This window comes from Lissotriton helveticus, chromosome 9, assembly GCF_964261635.1.
Source record: "Lissotriton helveticus chromosome 9, aLisHel1.1, whole genome shotgun sequence".
Taxonomy (NCBI): Eukaryota; Metazoa; Chordata; class Amphibia; order Caudata; family Salamandridae; genus Lissotriton; species Lissotriton helveticus.
The window spans coordinates 811,047,819-811,067,807 of record NC_136070.1 but is presented as its reverse complement, the minus strand read 5'-3'; the positions used below and the strand labels follow the sequence as shown (position 1 = coordinate 811,067,807).

The 19,989-nt window shown below is 45.2% G+C and overlaps 1 protein-coding gene across 20 annotated transcripts in view; it reads left to right on the top strand.

The window, feature by feature from the left end:
* Positions 1–19,989, top strand: part of CLASRP (CLK4 associating serine/arginine rich protein) — a 739,455-nt gene that overhangs the window by 201,051 nt on the left and 518,415 nt on the right. For all 20 annotated transcript variants that reach the window (XM_078660953.1, XM_078660959.1, XM_078660947.1 and 17 more), the window contains one exon: positions 1,441–1,537. In XM_078660953.1, the coding sequence (XP_078517079.1) occupies positions 1,441–1,537 (97 nt within the window). The remainder of the gene's footprint in view (positions 1–1,440; positions 1,538–19,989) is intronic.

Sequence of the window (19,989 nt, the reverse complement as noted above, 5' to 3'; positions counted from 1 at the left end):
GAGGGAGACCGAGAGAGAGGGAGACCGAGAGAGGGGGAGACCGAGAGAGGGGGAGACAGAGGGGGAGGCGGAGGGAGGGAGGCAGAGGGACAGAGACGGACAGAGGGCAACAGACTGACAGAGTGAGACAGACAGAGTGAGACAGACAGAGTGAGACAGACAGAGTGAGACAGACAGAGTGAGACAGACAGAGTGAGACAGACAGAGTGAGACAGACAGAGTGAGACAGACAGAGTGAGACAGACCGAGGGAGAGAGACCGAGGGAGAGAGACCGAGGGAGAGAGACCGAGGGAGAGAGACCGAGGGAGAGAGACCGAGGGAGAGAGACCGAGGGAGAGAGACCGAGGGAGAGAGACCGCCAGCCAGACAGCCAGACAGACCGAGGGAGACAGCCAGCCAGACAGACCGAGGGAGACAGCCAGACAGACAGACCGAGGGAGACAGCCAGACAGACAGACCGAGGGAGACAGCCAGACAGACAGACCGAGGGAGACAGCCAGACAGACAGACAGACCGAGGGAGACAGCCAGACAGACAGACAGACCGAGGGAGACAGCCAGACAGACAGACAGACCGAGGGAGACAGTCAGACAGACAGACCGAGGGAGACAGCCAGACAGACAGACCGAGGGAGACAGCCAGACAGACAGACCGAGGGAGACAGCCAGACAGACAGACCGAGGGAGACAGCCAGCCAGACAGACCGAGGGAGACAGCCAGACAGACAGACCGAGGGAGACAGCCAGACAGACAGACCAAGGGCGACAGCCAGACAGACAGACCGAGGGCGACAGCCAGACAGACAGACCGAGGGCGACAGCCAGACAGACAGACAGAGGGCGACAGCCAGACAGCCAGACAGAGGGCGACAGCCAGACAGCCAGACAGAGGGCGACAGCCAGACAGACAGACAGAGGGCGACAGCCAGCCAGACAGACAGAGGGCGACAGCCAGCCAGACAGACAGAGGGCGACAGCCAGCCAGACAGACAGAGGGCGACAGCCAGCCAGACAGACAGAGGGCGACAGCCAGACAGACAGAGGGCGACAGCCAGACAGACAGAGGGCGACAGCCAGAGGGCGGCAGCCAGAGGGCGACAGACAGACAGACAGAGGGCGACAGCCAGACAGACAGAGGGCGACAGCCAGACAGACAGAGGGCGACAGCCAGACAGACAGTGAGTAATACAAACTGACCGTTGTACCTTATTTTTAGAGAAATAGCACTAGCACTCGGGCCTGGGGTTTCCCTCCGTTATGTCATCCATCAGTGCATTGTTATTTCCTAGGGCCAGCACACCAAACAGGTATGTGTGCACTTTGCAAAATCACAAAATAAAGTACAAAGTTTTCCTACTAATTATCACTGTTGCATTGCTAACCGCTGTTGTGCTATTAGCTTTAGTTCTGTATTTATTATTGAACTGTTTTCTTTTTTAGATGTAGAAGTGGATGTGGATGATATAACTCAGGAGCAGGTGTCCGATTTAAATAAACAGGCAACTACATATGGAATGGCTGAAGGAGATTTTGTCAGGTGAGTGCTAAGCCTTTAATCTACATATTGTCTTTAGACTTGATGTGAAGAAATGGTATTTTAACCCTAAAATTCAAAGAATGTTTAACTGTTGACTAAAATGTGTGGGCTCTCATTTTCTTTTACTTGGATATTGGAATCTTTCAATGCAGTACACAACCAAGTCTTTGTAACTTGTAATCGCAAATATCTTGGGCTGACTTTTCATTCCGTCTGGACTGTTTTTGAGTCTTGTGTCCTGCTATACCTCCTACCCAGTTGCTTTTGAGAAACTGCACCACAGACCTAGTTGATAAATAGCTCTCCCTAAAGGCGCTTTCGGTTCACAATTAGTACTTTAAAAAGGGGTTTTTGCAAATCCTAAAAAGTAGTGCATCTATGCGCCCGTCCGAGACCTGCAACTTAATTTTTTTTATCAGAATCATGTTTTCATTCTACATTTCCTGTTAAGCAACACTTAGTGGTATGTTTATGTTCGAGGCATATGAGATGTAGATCTTATACTTGTTCATAGATTGCCATCTGGTGTTGGGTTCGGATGTTTGCACTTTGTTTTTGTCTTGTAGGAAGTCTGTTGTAGTCACGAGGTGGGTGACCCCTCCTTAGGACGATAGTGTGCATGGGCATTGACTCCATCTCCAGATTGTTTGTTTCCGCCATCGGGTTCGATGCGCAATCCCTCTCCATTCGACGGTATTGTCTCAATCGCGTTTCCCTTTCGACGCGCATCGTTAAAAAACAAACTCCTCGATCCTCAACGTAGGCCATTGGGCCACTAACTTGGCTGATTAATTTGGAGGTAATGCAATCTGCTGTACAATGTCAAGGGAATCAGAGGACTCATGCTTTTGGGCCCTAACTACTGCGGCTCCTGTGTACCTGACCCCTGTTTCTTGATCAATGGTGGAGGATCTGTCCACAAAATACACGGTGCTATGTGGCAAGGGGGTTCTCTTCTGCTGCACCTGAACAATCTGGAGAGTATGTGGCACAATCATAAGTGTCCTCATTTGAGGGGGCAATGGGGTGGGCAAAAAATGTGGCTGTCTGAATTTGCTGGTGGGTCCTTTAGGGTGACATAATCCATCCTTCAGGCCTTAGGGACTCTCTTTAGTACCCATACCCTAGATAGCAGGGGTGTCATTTGCTAGGGACTTAGAGGTTGTAAATTTCTTGCCAATTGATGAGCAATTGAACAGTTACCTTGTTTTAGTGAAAGAACCTGTTTGCTGGAACCCACTGTACTTCAGTCAAAATTGCTTCAAATACCAGGCAAGAAGCGGGGGTGAAACACACAAGATGATGGACGGAATGTTGCACATTGGAACAACATTCACCCCCAGAAACTGGTCCTAGGATGCTTGATTCCGGTCCAGGGAAGACATGGCCTGGCAGTTCGGACTGGCCTGTTCCCATGAGGCACAGGGTCAAGACTGATTTGCATATGGCTATGTCTGAACTGGGGTGGCGTGGTGAGCAAAATAACGATGGATTAAACCCAGATCTTTGACTGGGGGTCAATGTTTGACAATGTTCAACATTCCGTCCATCATCTTTTTGTGTTGCAAGAAGCGGGGGTGACCATGTCAAAAAGGGTCTCTTTCCTACACACACACACCACACTCTGACACTTGTGCCGATGCAGTTCAGTGTTGAGGCACAAGCTTGCACTAACACAGATAGACAAGCCCACACAGGGGGGACCCAGACTGTCGGACCCTGTTGGGGAAGGAAAGAGGGAGCCACAAGGCAGACAGGGGATACTGGGCCATAACCTTGGTAGTTTCAGGTTGTTTGCTACTGGTGTCTTGAGTCCTTCCTGATATGACTCTAAATTCTCGGCCAGGGCTTCCCCTCCCAGCCATAAAAGTCCCTCTATTTCTGTGGTGGAGGCATGCCTTTGGCACATGTACAGATTAGGTCTCACCCACTGGGTTTAGATGCTCTACTCAGTGCTCTACTCAGTCACTAGTTTTTACCTGTGTTTACATTGGGCAGTCAAAAATCCTTGGTGCTCATCTTCTTCGCAGCGCAGCGCAGTGCTTAGCTTTAGTCAGGGTTGAAGCTCTGTGATCTCGCAGGATGGGTGATGTGATGGCTGTGTTTCTCGACTTCCGTTTTTGTTGCAGCCTCCACTCGTCATCTGAATTGATGGATGGTTACAGTGCAGCAGATCCGGGTGTCACAGCTTGTCTTCTCCAGCTATTGCTGCCTCTTGGGCTGTCTGTCTCCACTCTGTTTTGCCTCTTTCAGCTGGCAGGCTTATAGGAACTAGGAAGAAGCTCCGCTTCTTCAGCAGAAAGTACAGACTTAAGGCTGTGTCCCTACATCTGTGGGAGACTGACAGACACCATCCCAGTTTACACAGCAGCTGTTCAGGCACTCTGTGGAGTAGAGAGGGACTTGGGTTTGGAATACAGTGGGTGGTTTAGACCCTACGGTTATGCTAATCTTCCAGACGGGATGTGAATCTACTTCCTCAAATTTTTGAACTGGTTTGTGTTGGTTCTTTTTTCAGATATCCTTCTCAGACTCTGCCTTTGTGTAAATTGGTGACTCTCACAGGAGGGCTGTTTTCAAGTAGAAGCAATCGTATATTATGAACTCAATTAACGTTTTCTGCACCCAGCTGTCATCAACCTTTCTGAAGTACTTATCTGGGACAGACAGACCGACAGGGTGGGCCTGTTGTAGAAAATACCTCACCCTTAATAACCAAAACTGTAGTTCTACCTTAAACACCTAGCATCTGCAAAATAAAAAAAGTGTTTAGGAAGAACTCCCTCAAAGTTGGACAAGTTACACCTTTACTGAAGAAACCAACAGCCGACCCCACTGATCTAAACAACTACCGTCCGATTACCAACATTCCCACTCTCGCCAAACTTTTAGAAAAATGCGTCCAACTACAAATGACAAAGCACATAGAACAGTTTGATCTCCTCAACCCACACCAATCAGGCTTCCGAGCAGGGCACAGTACTGAAACCGCTATGACACACATAATTGATGACGCCATCCAAATCTTAGATCAAAATAATACCTGCCTCCTCATCCTTCTTGATCTCTCTTCAGCATTCGACACAGTGAAACATGAGAACTTACTCGAACTCCTAAAGACAAGAATGGGCTTCTCTGGGACTGTGCTTCGTTGGTTCACTTCCTTTCTACACAACAGGTCTCAAAAATTCAAGAGCAAAAACCTGATGTCTTCCCCAGTACCGGTATCGTTAGGTGTCCCTCAAGGATCCTGCCTATCCCCTACTTTGTTCAACCTAGTTATGGAACCTCTCACCGCCCTGCTACAAGCATCCAATGCACACTTTCACATGTACGCCGATGACACTCAAATATATCTCAAGTTACAATCCCCCAAAGACATCCTGAGTCTGAATTCAACGATCAGAAGCACCCAATCTTGGCTGGCCGATAACCACCTCAAACTCAATGCTATGAAGACTGAGTTCCTCCTAATCTCACCTCCCACGAAAATATATTCCGCACAAACATGGCTTAAGCACCTAACAGCAATCAATGTCCAACCGACCATCGTGGACTCAGCAAAATCCCTAGGCATAACACCCGACACCAACCTCAACATGCAGCAGCAGATCAGCAAGGCTACTAAGGGGGCGAACTTCCAAATAAATACCTTGAGGAAACTGAAACCCTTCCTCCCTGCAAAAGACTTCCAAACAGCAGTACAAGCTCTAGTCATCCCTCGCATAGACTACGGCAGCGTGGCCCTCTGCGGCCTCCCCCTAACGACAACTGCACCCCTCAGAGCGTCACTAAATGCGGCTGCAAGACTCATCACTGGATCAAAAAAGCATTCGCATATCTCCCCTGACTTCAAATCCTTGAACTGGCTGCCTCTTGAAGCCAGAATACAGCTGAAAATTGCCTGCATGACGCACAAGGCTATACACCTGAAATCACCCAGCTACCTCACTCATAAGTTGACAATTTCTGGTGGGTCCAGAACTACCAGGAGCACAAACAATCTTCTGCTGAAACCGCGAAGATTCCGGAAGGAAAAAACTTACAAACACTCCTTCTCTGGAATGGCACCCAGGATCTGGAACGCACTTCCTCCTGAAACGAGGCTCATCTCTTCCTCCCTTCTTTTTAAGAAAGAAGTCAAAAGTATCCTTATGGCTAAATACACTTGAACAATTCGTTTGATTTACATTGCGAACAAGTATTACCAGTATTTTGTTATGATATTGCCTATATATTCCTATGCACGTGTGTTTTGACGTATATTAGTCTAAAGTGCTTAGATCCTTGCTCCCTCATATCAGTTGTTTCTCTATTTCTGTATTTTTTACAGCGTTTTGATGGCCTACGCTCCAACTATGCCTGCTACCTCATACCTGTACTATACGTAATATTTTTGCTATGTACATGAACTTGATGATCTACCTCCCTACTATGCCCCCTTGTTCCCCTACCCTCCACCTGCCTTTGTAAAGCGCTCTGTTATCTGCAAAGATCTTGTTCGCGCTATATAAAACTCTCAAAATAAAAACTAAACAAAAGATTCCTGCTAATGACATCTTGGAATTTCTAAAGGTAGCCTTATCTCCATATTACACTCTCCAGCCCCATGAATACAGGCAGTACATTTCCATTGTCTGGGGAAGCTGTTGCCATCCTCCATCTGCCTCGCTATACCAGGGACACCTAAAATGGATCTTGCTGACTTCCGTACACACATTCACACACACACTCCTATAAACACACACACACGCACACACTCCCTCCCTCTCACACACTCTTCTATTTATCACAGATACACCATACATGCACTTGACATACACATGGATGGCAGACAAAAGTTCAGGGTTTCACATAACAGCTGAACATTACCCCAAAGGGACAGTAGGCCAAACTCTGACAGATACAGATAAAATGGTCTCAACTACTATAAATCACATAATGTGGTATGCTCCTATCGCTGCTTTATGTGCTCCACTCGGGACAGGGATAGTACTCTTCCTAGTCTGAGGAGCCACTTGGTGCGCCTCTCCAGATCACAGGGCAGACCCTGTAACTTGTTCTGCCCAGTACAGGCATAGATCTTGGTTCACATGCTAGGTTAGCTAAAGCCAGGGCCAGATTAAAAGCCTATCATTTGTTTGCAGAGAAGTGTGCAGGGGAACATGCCCAAGTAGTACTTTGAATTAAATGAGAATACATTGTTTGTAAGACAGAAGTCTAGCATCTCCAAGATCATCTGATTGGATTCCATGTAGTGCACAGGTTTTGTGGCTAGTGTTCTCCATACTGCTTCCATTCCATCTTCATGACAAATTGAGGTATAGAGGCTTACTACACCAATGGTAGTTAGTATGCAATCCTTATCCCATGGGATGTTGTTCAAATTGAGTAGGAAGTCTTTTGTGTCCTGTGCGTATGAGGGGAGGTCCTTCATAAAGGGCTGAAGTTGCTGATCAATATATTCTCCTATCTTTGAGCAAATGGAGTTCACACCTGCAATAACGGGTCTCCTTGGTGATTTCGTACTCTTTTTAAATATCTTGGAGTATTCATTTATTAGAATTAGGGGTGAGTTCCATGTAGCAGGATGTGTCACTAAGCTGCCTCTGTGCCTCTGCAATGTAGTCATCTGCATGCAATAGTACCACCTTGCCCCCTTTGTCGGGTTCCTTAATCACGATTGCAGGATGATTCTTAAGTTCTTTTAGGGAAGTCATTTTGCGGTATTTCAGATTTTTGGGTAAGTAGCATTTCTTTTTCTGATATTTCTTATGTTCTATGGTTAAGTTCTTTGACACTGCCATGTAAAATAGGTCAATGGTATTCCCACTGAGCAGCTGAGGACAAAAAGTGGATTTGGAGTAGATATTGTTATCGGCAGACAAGGTGGTGTCAATGCCTAACTCTTGTGCCAAAGCGAGTGGGGACAGGGATTGGTCCTCCAAACCATCCGCGAGTGTGGTTATTAGATGTATGTTCTCTAAATCATGGACTGTCAGAGGGCTCGTGATTGGCGCTCTTCTGTCTTTGGAAATGGGTGGTTTGTTGTGAAAAAAAGCAGTCAATTTGAGCTTCCGTATGAATTTGAAAAGGTCTATCATGGTTTTTGTAAGGTCCCAAAAGGCAGTAGGACATAAGGAGAGTCCCTTATTCAAAATCTCTTCCTGTAAGATGGTATTGGGTTGACCCAAGATATTGACCATTAGGTTATAGGGTTCTTTGGTTTAGGTTCCTGTCTTTTTCTTGCTCTGGTTGTCACTCCTCCAGTTGATTTCGTAAGAATGTATTTGGTGCGTTTTCCAATGGGGTTCTGATATCTAGGGTTGATGAATTCCGGAAACCTAACCGGTGTCTTAGGACCTCCTCTAAAATAGTCACGCCCACTTTACTTGTTATGGCTATAATCTCGGCTCCAGGAGATTCTGCCTACGAGCTGTTGACTGTATCCTGTGTTTGTTGTAATAGGGAGGTTGGTTTTCCTTTAGTGACGTTGTCATTGCGTTTCGTAAATGTATAGATCCTTCCAAGTTGTTAGTCTATTTGGTCAGCCAAAATGTCCTATTTTTCAATTGAATCAGATCCTCCTCGTATTCATCAATGATTCTAATAAGTATCTCATAGTTTTTGGTAGTGATGTCCCCCCAATTGGAGTCTTTGATTTTCTTCGTAAGGCCATCCACTTCGGTTTTTTGTTTGCTATGCTCTTCTTCCGCAATATCTATTATTTGGCGGATCAAATTGTTGGAAGCTTCCCTCAAGTTTTCTTCCCATTTTGTGATTTGATCTGGTTTAGTCGTCTCGACAGGGGGAAATATTAGAATCCGAAGCCCTCTTGGGATCTTGTCTGTGTTAGAAAGGCGATCCCGGGGGAGGCAGAAGATGTCTGACTGACCACCCCTAGGTCCACCCCTCCTTCTGGAAGTGGCCGAGCGTTGTCGAGAGGCCTCCTGGGTGAGGGTCCTCTCCTAGAATTGTAACAGGAGAGCAATCACACCACTACAAATGGACACCACACAAGAGGATAAGTTCTTAGGCTTTCTCAGTAATCAAGGTCGGTTATCTTCGGCAATATGTACAAGCGGATCGAGGGATCCGTAAAGTCTCGTAACAGGGAACAGGGTAGCGGTACAGTCTCAGTACTTGTGGGGCGTAGGGATACCCTGCGCACAGCTCTCAATCCTCGAGCTGGGGGGTTCCGAAAGGTCGAGCCGCGGCAGCGCCAGCAGGACTCCAAAGATGGTTTTGACGAAGTGGGGCCGCGGCAGTGCCAGCAGGCTTCGAGGCAGATTCGGCGAGGATGGGCCACGGCAGCGCCAGCAGGCTCCCAAGATGGTTTCAGCGAAGGTGGGCCGTGGCAGTGCCAGCAGGACTCCAAGATGGTTTCAGCGAAGGTGGGCCGCGGCAGCGCCAGCAGGACCCCAAGATGGTTTCAGCGAAGGTGGGCCGCGGCAGCGCCAGCAGGACTCCAACCAGGGGTTCGAGGTTCGGGGTAGTGAGTTCTTCTCGGGGTCAGCCGCGACAGCGTCAGCAGGGCTCTCGACTCCAGGATACAACTGCCGTCCTAATCCAGGGCTAGCCCAGATATAGGACTGGAGTCCTTTGATGTCCGGACCCTCACGCCTGGGGGTCAGAGGGGCCGGGATGGTGGTGTCCAGACACCCAGCAGGGGGGTGGAGCCAGCGCCCAGGGAGGCCGGAGGGCGATCGATACCAGGCGTCCGGGGACGGCTGGAGGGCCATCGAAACTCCCCTCCTCTGGGATCTGTCGAGTGGCAACTCTACCACCTGGGGGGATCTTGGTGCCTCGATGTCGGGGCTTCGCTGGGGTCGTGGGCGAGGCCATGTGCTCGGGACGTGATGGGCCCAAGATGGAGTCGGGCCTGAAAGGGTAGTCCGGAGTGGTAGCCGGACCCGCAGAGTTGGGGCGCGCAGGGTTCGCCGTGTACCAGGGGGGAGAGCCGGGGGTTGCCAGGGTGACTGCTCTTGTCGAGAGTTCGGGTAGGGTAGCGCCAAGGGGGCGACAGCGGGTCGATTGAGGGCCGATGCCGTCCCCGGCCCGCCATGCGGGAGGGGTAGGACCACGCCACGAGGCCGGGTCCAACAGTCTGCTTCTAAATATTTCTTAAGGCTGGCTGCTTACCACCATTTGTTAGTTTCCTTTTTAAGTGCTTTTTCTAGGGCCAGAAAGACATATTTTGCAGATTGAGGATTAGGGGACATATTTATGAAGCCAATTTGGGAACGCAAATGCCGAAATTCGCAGAATATCAGCGTTTGCGATCGCAAATTAGCAGTGTGCAATGTATCACACAAAAACCCCCATGCAAAATAAGGAATCGCAAATTTAGCGAGTCCCGATTTTGCGATTGCATTTAGAATCGCAAATTGCGATTCCTTAAATGCAATGTAAGAAGCACAAAAGAAAGCGCGAGTTGGCCTTAAAGAATCGCGAATTACCACCAACTTCAAGTTGGTGGTAAATTGCGATTTCACTTAAAAATGCACTATTTTGCATTTTTTTAAGTGCCGTGTAGTGCACACAGAAGGATTCAGAAAAGGGGGTGGTGATGAACAGAGTGCCTGAATTAAGCAGGCCACTCTTACCCAGTCCAAAGATCAGGGCTTGATCCATCACCGTTTTTTAGCTCACTGCACCATCCCAGCTCAGAGCTTGGCTATATGCAAATTAGTCTGTTCCTGTCCCAGTGCATGATGGGAACAGGGCAAACCAAACTACCAAGCCAATTCTTATACTGGGAAGGAAACAAGCTTCCAGGGACCGGTTTCTGCCATTTCAGGCGTCGTCGGCCCGGCTTGCTTGAATCCTGATGGTGCAATGAGCAAGGGACTCACATCTGAGTATACCCTTCCACGCTTATGGTGGACAAAATGATTCAGAAAAGGGGGTGGTGATGAACAGAGTGCCTGAATTAAGCAGACCACTCTTACCCAGTCCAAAGATCAGGGCTTGATCCATCACCGTTTTTTAGCTCACTGCACCATCCCAGCTCAGAACTTGGCTATATGTTCATCACCACCCCCTTTTCTGAATCGTTTTTGGCCACTATAGGTGTGGCAGGGTATACTCAGACATGAGTCCCTTGCTCACTGCTCCATCAGGATTCAAGCAAGCCGGGCCGACGACGCCTGAAATGGCAGAAACCGGTCCCCGGAAGCTTGTCTCCTTTCTGGTGAAGAATTGGCTTGGTAGTTTGGTCTGCCCTGTTCCCATGATGCACTGGGCCCGGGACAGACTAATTTGCATATAGCCAGGTTCTAAGCTGGGATGGGGCAGTGAGCTAAATAACGGTGATGGATCAAGCCCTGATCTTTGGACTGGGTAAGAGTGGTCTGCTTAATTCAGACACTCTGTTCATCACCACCCCCTTTTCTGAATCGTGTAGTGCACACATGCACATTTCAGGGGAACAACAGGGTGTCCTTCTGACACCCTTGAAATTGATTCTCAATTTGCGATTCTCTAATTGCTAATCACACATTGAGAATACCTTCCCACTCATTCTTATGGGCCTCCTAGCCCATAGGAATGAATGGGAAGGTATTCCTTATTTGCGAATCTCAATTTGCCATTAGCAAATAAGGAATATGTGGGATTCGCAAAATTATTAGCGAGTCCCACATACATTGCATTTTGCGATTCTCAAATTGCGATTCGCTGAAAATCGCAGTTTGAGAATCACAAAACTCTATTTTGATGCATATGGCCCTAAATTTGTGGGTTGAACAGGGGTTCCTGTTGTAGAGAAAATTTCTTGTATCCGACGGTTACGGTGCTCTCTCCAATCTCTGCAGTTGGCCATAAGTTAGGAGCTCACGGCTTGATTTGTATAAATGTGTTCTAAGTATTTCAAGGTCGACTCTGCGGCAAACTCCCATACTCAGCTTTGCATGCCACTCACTTGTGACCTTTAAGCCACTTTTCACTGTGTTCTTATTAATCACTTTCAGTTTCTGTAGTATTCTCATGTTATGCTGTAATGTTCCCTTTCACCTTGTCCCTAGCTGCTCAGCAAGTGTGAGTGTTCTGTGTAGACTGTTGGCGTGATAGACACAAGTGGAATGCTTGGGTGCCGGGTGTGAGTGTTGTCAGATGGACTGAGCAGCTAGCAGGCTGCTCCTGGTGGGGTTTGCTGTAAATACTTCTTAAGGACTTAATAAATGACATGAATTTCATCTCAGCTACGTCTACTATGTCTCCTGAACACTTGGGGCCAGCCCACTATTTATTTATTTATTTATTTATTTATTTATAGGTTTGTATAGCGCTATGAATAGACCCCCGAAGGGGTATCTCCGCGCTTTGACACCAAGAATAGAGGAGCTAAAACAGAAATCCACAGAAAATATGCTTTATGACCAGGGAACTAATCTGAAAACCGAGGATAGATGTTCAGCATAAGCTGAACAGAAAGGTTTTCAGCCTTTTCCTGAATTCAAGATGGTTCCTGCATAGTTTTAGAGGAAGCGGGAGGGAGTTCCAAAAACTTGGACCCACCACAGACAGGGCCCTACCTCCTTGTCTTGCTTTGGTAATTTTAGGAATATTTAGCAGAAGCTGTTCACTGGACCTAAGGGTACGGATAGGAGCGTATGGAACAAATTTTTTTGCCAAATATTCTGGTCCCAAGTCATTTAGGCCTTTATGGATTATACAGCCGATCTTAAACTTCACTCGTTGCCGAACTGGCAACCAGTGTAGTGTCTGCAGTAAAGGTCTTGAAGGAGACCTGGGAGGTGCATTAAGCACCAGCCTTGCAGCTGTATTTTGAACCACCTGTAGGCGGTTAAGATCCTCTTCATTAGCTCCTGCCATAAGACCATTGCAGTAATCAAGACGACTGATAATCAGAGCCTGAACCAGAGTTCTCCTATGAAGGTCAGGGAGGAAAGGAAAAACCCTCCGGAGGAGACCTATTACGTGGAAACATGTTCCCACAGTAATGGAGACATGATGTTTCATGGTCAGCTCCGGCTCAAATCTGACCCCCAGATTCTTGATCACTGCCTTGGGCTCAGGGACTGGTCCCAGATCGGGGGGCCACCAGTCAGGAGACCATTGGACCTTTACATCACCGAAAAGCATAACCTCCGTTTTTCCAACGTTACATTGGAGGAAATTGGAGGACATCCACCTTGCAACTGCCTTCATTCCATCGGAGAAAGATTGTATTATCTCCGGTGTAAGATGTTTAAAAGGGAAGAGCAGCTACAGTTTTATATACTATGGCCCATCAGTCGGACAGTTTGGGTACCAGTCAATTACGTGATAACCCGTCACCTAAGCCCTATCTCTCATTTTCCTTGAGCCTCATATGGAGCGGTTATTTTGCACGGGTCGTGTGCCCTATATTCCAATTTTCATTTTTTACCTATGCACAGTTTTCTGGGAGAGGGAGTCACATGCAGCCTCTGCATGCAGGCACCCTTGACCGTGACTGCTCCTGGTAAGGAAACCAGATGCCTAAAGACATCTCTGCATCCGTCGACCCTGGGCATTGGAGAAGAAGACTCCAGGCGTCCCTATGCCCCTGAGCATCGCAAGCCTTGAATCCCCCCCTCTTGGTTCACCTGACTGGCCTTCCAACCAAAACATGCAGCCTCTTTTTATAGTGGCCGATCCCCTTTGAAACACCATAGGCTCCCAATGCTGATTTGCAGCCTGCACACCACCACCCTCATGCTGCTTGTGGTATACTGTTAATACTGCCTTGGACCTTGCCCCCCACTGACTTTTACTCCCATAGAATGGTACTATAAGTAGATTTACTGTACTGGTTTTCAGAATCTGTTCATCCTTACATAGGATAACATTGCAGAACTCCGGAATTACATTACGTTTCCACTTTTTAAAGCGAAAAGAATTTGTATGTAAAAATATACTTACCTGAACGATTTTTCTCTGATGCCTAAACATATATATAGATACTTTCTATTTTTATAAATTTGTGTGGATCTCCTTCTTGAGTTGTTTTGTCATTTATTAATCATTGTGTATATTTTGCAAATGTCTTGCACTTGTCTGTGTTAACCATAAGGCTGCTCACCCACACTACCGCCTAATAGAGCACTTTAGGTTTGCATAGCAAGACCCGGTCAACTCATAAGTGAACTCCTGGCTTCTTTACACAGTATATCAACTTATTGATATATCGCATAAAGAGCCAACTTCCTACATTAGGGGTGCATTGGCGGAAAGAAGACCGGTCATTTGCTGGACCACTTGGTTGAGAAGTGACTCCACAGAAGAATCCAAAATTGTCTCTAGTTAAAAACATTTGTTTCCAGTTTTTGATTTTTGTACATTGTTTTAAAATAGCTGATCGGGCCTTGTTTGTACGTTCTTAGAAATCTCCCAACTACTTTAAAACCATGTCTGTGAAGAAGAAAATCTTTATTTGGTTTTTTACAAACATAACATGTAACACTTTAAAATTGACTACAAAGTATGTTAAAAAACAATTTCGAAATAAAATATATATCATTAAATCTTAATAAATAGAAAAGGAAAATTATTCCACTCATCTAGTATCCGTATTCACGATAAAGTGCATCATGGCGTCTGGATAAATACGAGATTTTACAATTCATTAGTAACCGTATTTTCTGATTCAAATATCCACTTTTTTTAAAGTGAGTCAATCATGTTTAAAAGCTTTACCCCTCTACAGATTAAGATGTTTGATGACCCCCCTGCCCAACAGGTAACGGTCTGCCTGCAGGTACGTATATTAAGTTCTGTTAGGATGGTTTTTAAGATCAATTTTCTTGCTTCACCAACTGCTGGACAGACACACATCATGTGACAAAGGGACTCCTTGTGATATCCACATAATCTGCAAGTTGCATTATCGTATTTCCCTTTCCAACTTGGTTGCAAATCCTTTGTTTCGTATCCCCCAAACCGATACAGCATAAACTTCTTTTTCAGGAATAAATTAAAATGAGCTGCTAGATAGGCTTGAGGTTTTAAATTTACATATGAATTTATCACTGTCAAGGAATGTCGCCTTTTTACCATCGTGTTGTTGTCTTCTAAAAAAGATAATTGTTTTGCGGAGCCGTTGCACACTTTGTTGAACGCCACCCTCTCCATCTTGCTATCCCATGCCTCTTGAATGCCCAGTTCTTCGATAGCTATTCTTAGGTATTCACCCCATGAACACGGGATTTTTTCATCAAACTGGGCCTTTATTACTGACCAGCATAGATTATTCAGGGTGCCGTGTTCTGAAGAGCGAAATTTCCCACATAATTTCACAAAGACAGATTAGATTGCCTCGGGAATTTCTGATTTTGGAGTCCAAATTCCAGGCGAATCTGTGCTGGTGACGCTGCTCTTGGAAGATGAAAGACTGCTTTGTACACTTTTGTTTGTAAATCGTTTAAAATTCCAGATTCCTGACCATGCCATATTTCAAGTCCGTAAGCCAATGCAGGGAGTAATTGCGCTGCCATTGTTTTTAAAAGATGACTATAAGATGGTCAACTCAATTTTAATTGGAGCTGTTTATAGGCAAAAATTAAAGTTTGGGCTTTTGCTCTTATTGCACTTTTTTGATCTTTAAAGGACATGCAGCGCCCTAAATTGATACCCAGATACTTATAGCTGCCACTTCCTCTATTTCTTTACAATTGGCGAACCACTTGAATTTTCTTGTAGGTCTTGGGCCGACTAAATGCACCACCTTAGTTTTTTTCCTGTTTAGCTCCAGCCCCTGTTGGTCTAAGTAGATAATCAGATGGTCGATGACTCTTTGCAAACCAATAGGGGTTTGGCTTAAGACCACTATATCATCTGCATATTGCAGATACTGTATGTGATTCTCTGCCAATTTCGGAGGATGGCCATGTTACCTCGGGGCTAGGAATTGGTAGGAGGCGAGTTTTTGTTATATTCTGGTTTATTTTTGCCAACAGTGTATCGGTACAGGACTTTCTTGTCGAGCCTCTACGTGGAGATCGGCTTCTCTCCTGTCTGGTCTTCCGGAGTACTCCCTCCTCCCTTCTCCGGACGGGGCTCCTCCTTCTGCTAGGCTCCGGAGGCTCTGTTATGTCCGCTCTCGCCGAACACCGAGGGAGCAAACAGAAGAGAGGACAAGTAAGTATTCAGGTGTATCAGCTTCGAGGTGCAGAGGGGGGTTGGGGATAGAGAGGGATGTGAGGGAGGCACCCGGTGCACTTTTTAATAGAAACGTGACAGGGAAAATCAAACGGGTGTTTGCTGGTGAGGGGAACCCAGACGTTTCAGGGAAACTACTTTCTCTACGTAAGGCGTCTGCCTTTCTTCTTCCACCACCCCAGGAATCGCTCACGTACCTCGGCTAGCCGTATCCCTCCTGGCGTACGGCTGGGCGGCTCGTGGGGTTGGCCTCCGGGCTTCGCTGGTCCTGCTGATCGGCTCTCCGCACTTCCAGAGGTCTCCTCGGGTCCCGCGGGGTCTTGAGACGACGGTGCCGTACTCTGTCCTCTGCTCTCTGGTCTCTCTGCTTCAGCTACGTTCTCCTCGCTTATCCACCTCGCTTCTCTTCTCCGCTCCTCCTCGCTGCTTCCCGCCTCTCCGCTCTCCTTCACGCTGTCCGCTCCTCCGGTGTAGTAACACACCTGTGGACTGTCGACGCTGCCTTTAATCAGAGTGCGTGGCTCCTCCTCCTCCATCAGACTTCCAGTCCATTTAAAGGGCCCCCAGTCCTCTTCTTCCTCGTCATCGCAGTATCTTTCCAGTCCCGACCATCCGGGGGGCTGCTGGGGCTGTGGAGAAAAGAGGGGGGGTTGCATAAGATTAATTGGGGCCCCTCTTCGGGGTGTGACGGCGGGCCCAGGTTACAGGCCATTAACTTTTGACAAGTGGTTATCTAGGTCTGCAAGGAACAAATTAAAAAGGCTCGGGGCCAGGACACACCCCTGTTTCAGCCCATTTGTTATATTTATCTTGGCTGATGCTATACTACCATCTCCCAGCTTCACCCGGGCCCAGGTTTCACTATGGAGGGATATTATAGAGTTTATCAGTTGTTGCGGTATCCCCCATCCTTTTAATTTTGACCATAGTCGTTCTCGTGAAACCCTGTCAAAAGCCGATTTTAAATCAATATAACATACAAATAAACCAGATTTCCTTAAAATTGCTTTCTCTGTAGGGAGTGCAATCGCTGACAGGTTTGTGCTTGTGCCCATTCCTTGCCTAAAACCAGTTTGATATTTGGGAATTAAACCTTTCCCCTCCATCCAGTCCTGTAGATGTAATAATAAGCAGGAGGCATAGAGTTTTGCGTCAACATCCATTAAAGCAATGAGCCTATAATTACTAGGCTCATTGCGATTACCGTTTTTATATATAGGATGAAAAATGCTCCCTTTCCACGAATTAATGATCTTATTTTGTATGTGCAAGTAATTAAAAAGTGGAGTGAAAAGATTTGCCCAAAATTCTACATCGTGTTTAAAGATTGCATTCGGAAGTCCATTAGGCCCTGCTGCTCCTTCTGTTTTCAATTTTTTAATTATTTCTTTTAGCCGGTTATTGTCAATTAAAATGTTTGAGTTGTTATAAATTGAATCATGTAACCTATTTTCATATAGAACCTTATTGAGCTGAACTAAAGTTTCTTCATGTTGTGATATTTTCCCTGAAAAGGGGTCAAAGCCAATTTTTGTATTTTTATCCTCCTGCGGAGTGTCTGGCCCAGGTTCCGATTTCTTCAACACCTCATGAATATTATTATTATATACATTGTGTATATGTAATTCCCAACTTTTCTCACTTATTCCCGCTTTTTGTGACATTCCTATTCCTTTGGTTAGCTTATTTATTAGGCCCCAGAAGTCACAACTGTTAGGTAATTTACAGGCCCAGAGTAATTTTTCCCAGATCTTTTCCTTACGTTTATTTTTTGCCACTCTACATTTCTCTTTAAAGTTTTCCTTCATTTCTTTAATATTGTTGTTTATAACGGATTTTCCAGATCTTACTGCCATAAATACTTTTCTCGATTCTCGTGTAATTTCCCTCTTCAGGTTTTGCAGCTTGATATCAAACCACGGTTCATATATTTCATTTTGTTGGCCTCGACGTCCCGGTATGACGGGAAATTTATTTAGAAGAAACTTTCCTAATTGTTCCCAAAAATCTTCTGGTGACTTTGTACACTGCTCCCCACCATTGGTTATAAATTGTTGAGCAGCATCCATTATTTGTGCAACATTTGTACCACGCCATTTTAATTTCTTCAGATTGTTTGTTACCGGGATTGCTGTTAACACAGATATATTGTCTTTTGCAAGCAGCTTTGCATTGATGGTCAATATTTGCGGCAAATGGTCACTTTCCGGGCGGGATTGTATGAAAAATGCGTCCACTGAGGTGAAAAGTTCTTTACTGACCATAGTATAGTCAATAATTGATTGGTTCTTCCCACTTAAAAAAGTGATCCTTGCCGGTTGATCTTCCTTTCTTGTCCCAGTAAGAATATGTAATCCTAAAGTGTCCAAATCGCTTTTAAATTCATTAGCCTCTGTTTCCTTTTGACGCAAACTCTTATTTGACTTGTTCCATATTAAGTTGGAATTAAAATCACCTGTGATTATCAACTCACAATTTTGATAACTTTTCTGTAAAACCTTGATTAAGTTGATCAGGCATACAAACTTTTCAGGCATACAAACTTTTCTTTTTTCAGCTTTTTAACTGGATGAACATATATGTTTAACATCAACAGCTGCCAGGGCATTTTATTTCCAGAGTTCTTGCTTTCCATTTTCACAACCTGTATCCAGCTTTCACCCGTATCGAGTTCTTCCATTTGCCAATCTAATTTTCCTGGTACAAAGATGGACAACCCACCTCTTGGATGCCCATATTTATAAATTTGTTCTGCCAGAACATGGAATTCCACATATCCAATGATAGGTTTAGGATTCAGGTTCCAAGTTTCCTGTAAAAGGATGATGTCAAAACTTTGTAAAAACAACCGAGTATCCAGATCTTGGCCCGTTTCTTTAAACCCGTGGATATTCCATGAGCAGATTTTTATTTTGTATTCCTTTGGCGTATCCGGGTGTGTCACTGAGGGATTTAACCCATGTGATTTGTCAAATTCATCAGGATTGTTTTTGGCTTAAGAAATAGGGCACCCATGACCAATCATAAACTCCTTCTGACGGTTGGTTTACACAAACTCGGTTCTGATTTGTTGTCTCTAATATGGTATTTACCTGCTCGGTGTTTTTAGGAGTAGTACTTCGAGCTCCCCTTAGACAAGTTTTAGGGCGAATCTCCTTACCAGGTAAAATCGCAATCATTGTATCAGGTAAAAGTGGGAACGGGTATTTTAAAGATTTTGGATATGATAGATCAATACCCCATGCATCAAAGTTTTCCCTTTCAGAGAAAATCAGAGCTGTTAATTCCTTTGAGGACCAAGTTGTCAGAGTAATTTCTTTTTCTGATCCTTTTTCCTTTTGCAAAAATTCCACCGACAGGAGATCTGCTGTTGTAATATTACACAGTTTTGGTATCTCCTTAAATAATCTCATTAGGTTTCCCCTATTTAAAGAGTCCAAACTTCCCTTTGTTTGATATTCTGGCTCGAAGATCAATTTATTTGTTGATACTCCTGGTTTACTTTGTTGAATACCCGTTTGGATGGAACTATTCTGTTCTATCTGAGTATTACCAACTCTGTTTCTAATTTGTACAATGTTATCCGTGGTCTCCCTTTCCTGCTTTAATATATTTTCTTGTCCATCACTCATTATTGTACTTACAGTTTTGTCTATTTTTTGACCTACTTCCGTGTTTGTAAGGTCTTGTGGGATAGATTTGTTTTTAGAAAACTCGCAGACTCGTCCCTTTTTATCCATGTAAATTTTCAAGTCATTCCAATCTGAGTTTTCCATATATTCACTCAAAAGGCCGGTGTATTTTTCCGAATAGTTTTTTAAACACCTATCTGATTTTTGTTTATTTTGATCTGCTTGTACTTTATCTTGAGTTTTAACCATGTTTTGGTCCTTGAAAATTTCCACGCACTTTGTTGACGTAGTTGTTAAAGTATGTACGGTTCTATTTTTACCATCTTGTCTATTAGGGACGGTTTTAACATCAGTCCGTAAATTCAAATTCGTTCTATCCCCATTAACAATTATTTGTTTGTATCCTTTTGGGGGACCCTTAATTTTTTCTTGTTTTTGTTCCGTGATGTTGTCTCTCACAGAAGATTTTAAATTTACTGGGAAGTCTTGCTTATTTGCAACAGTAAGGCACTCTTTATCACTTTTTATTGGTTTGGCGTCTTCATGTAAGTGTATATTACTTGATTGTGTGTATGAAGATATATTACTTTGGAGGGATTTATTCAAACTTGCAATTGGATCTTGCGAAAGAGACATTGCTCCTTCCATGACCCCGGAGGGGTTTTTGTTACACAGATG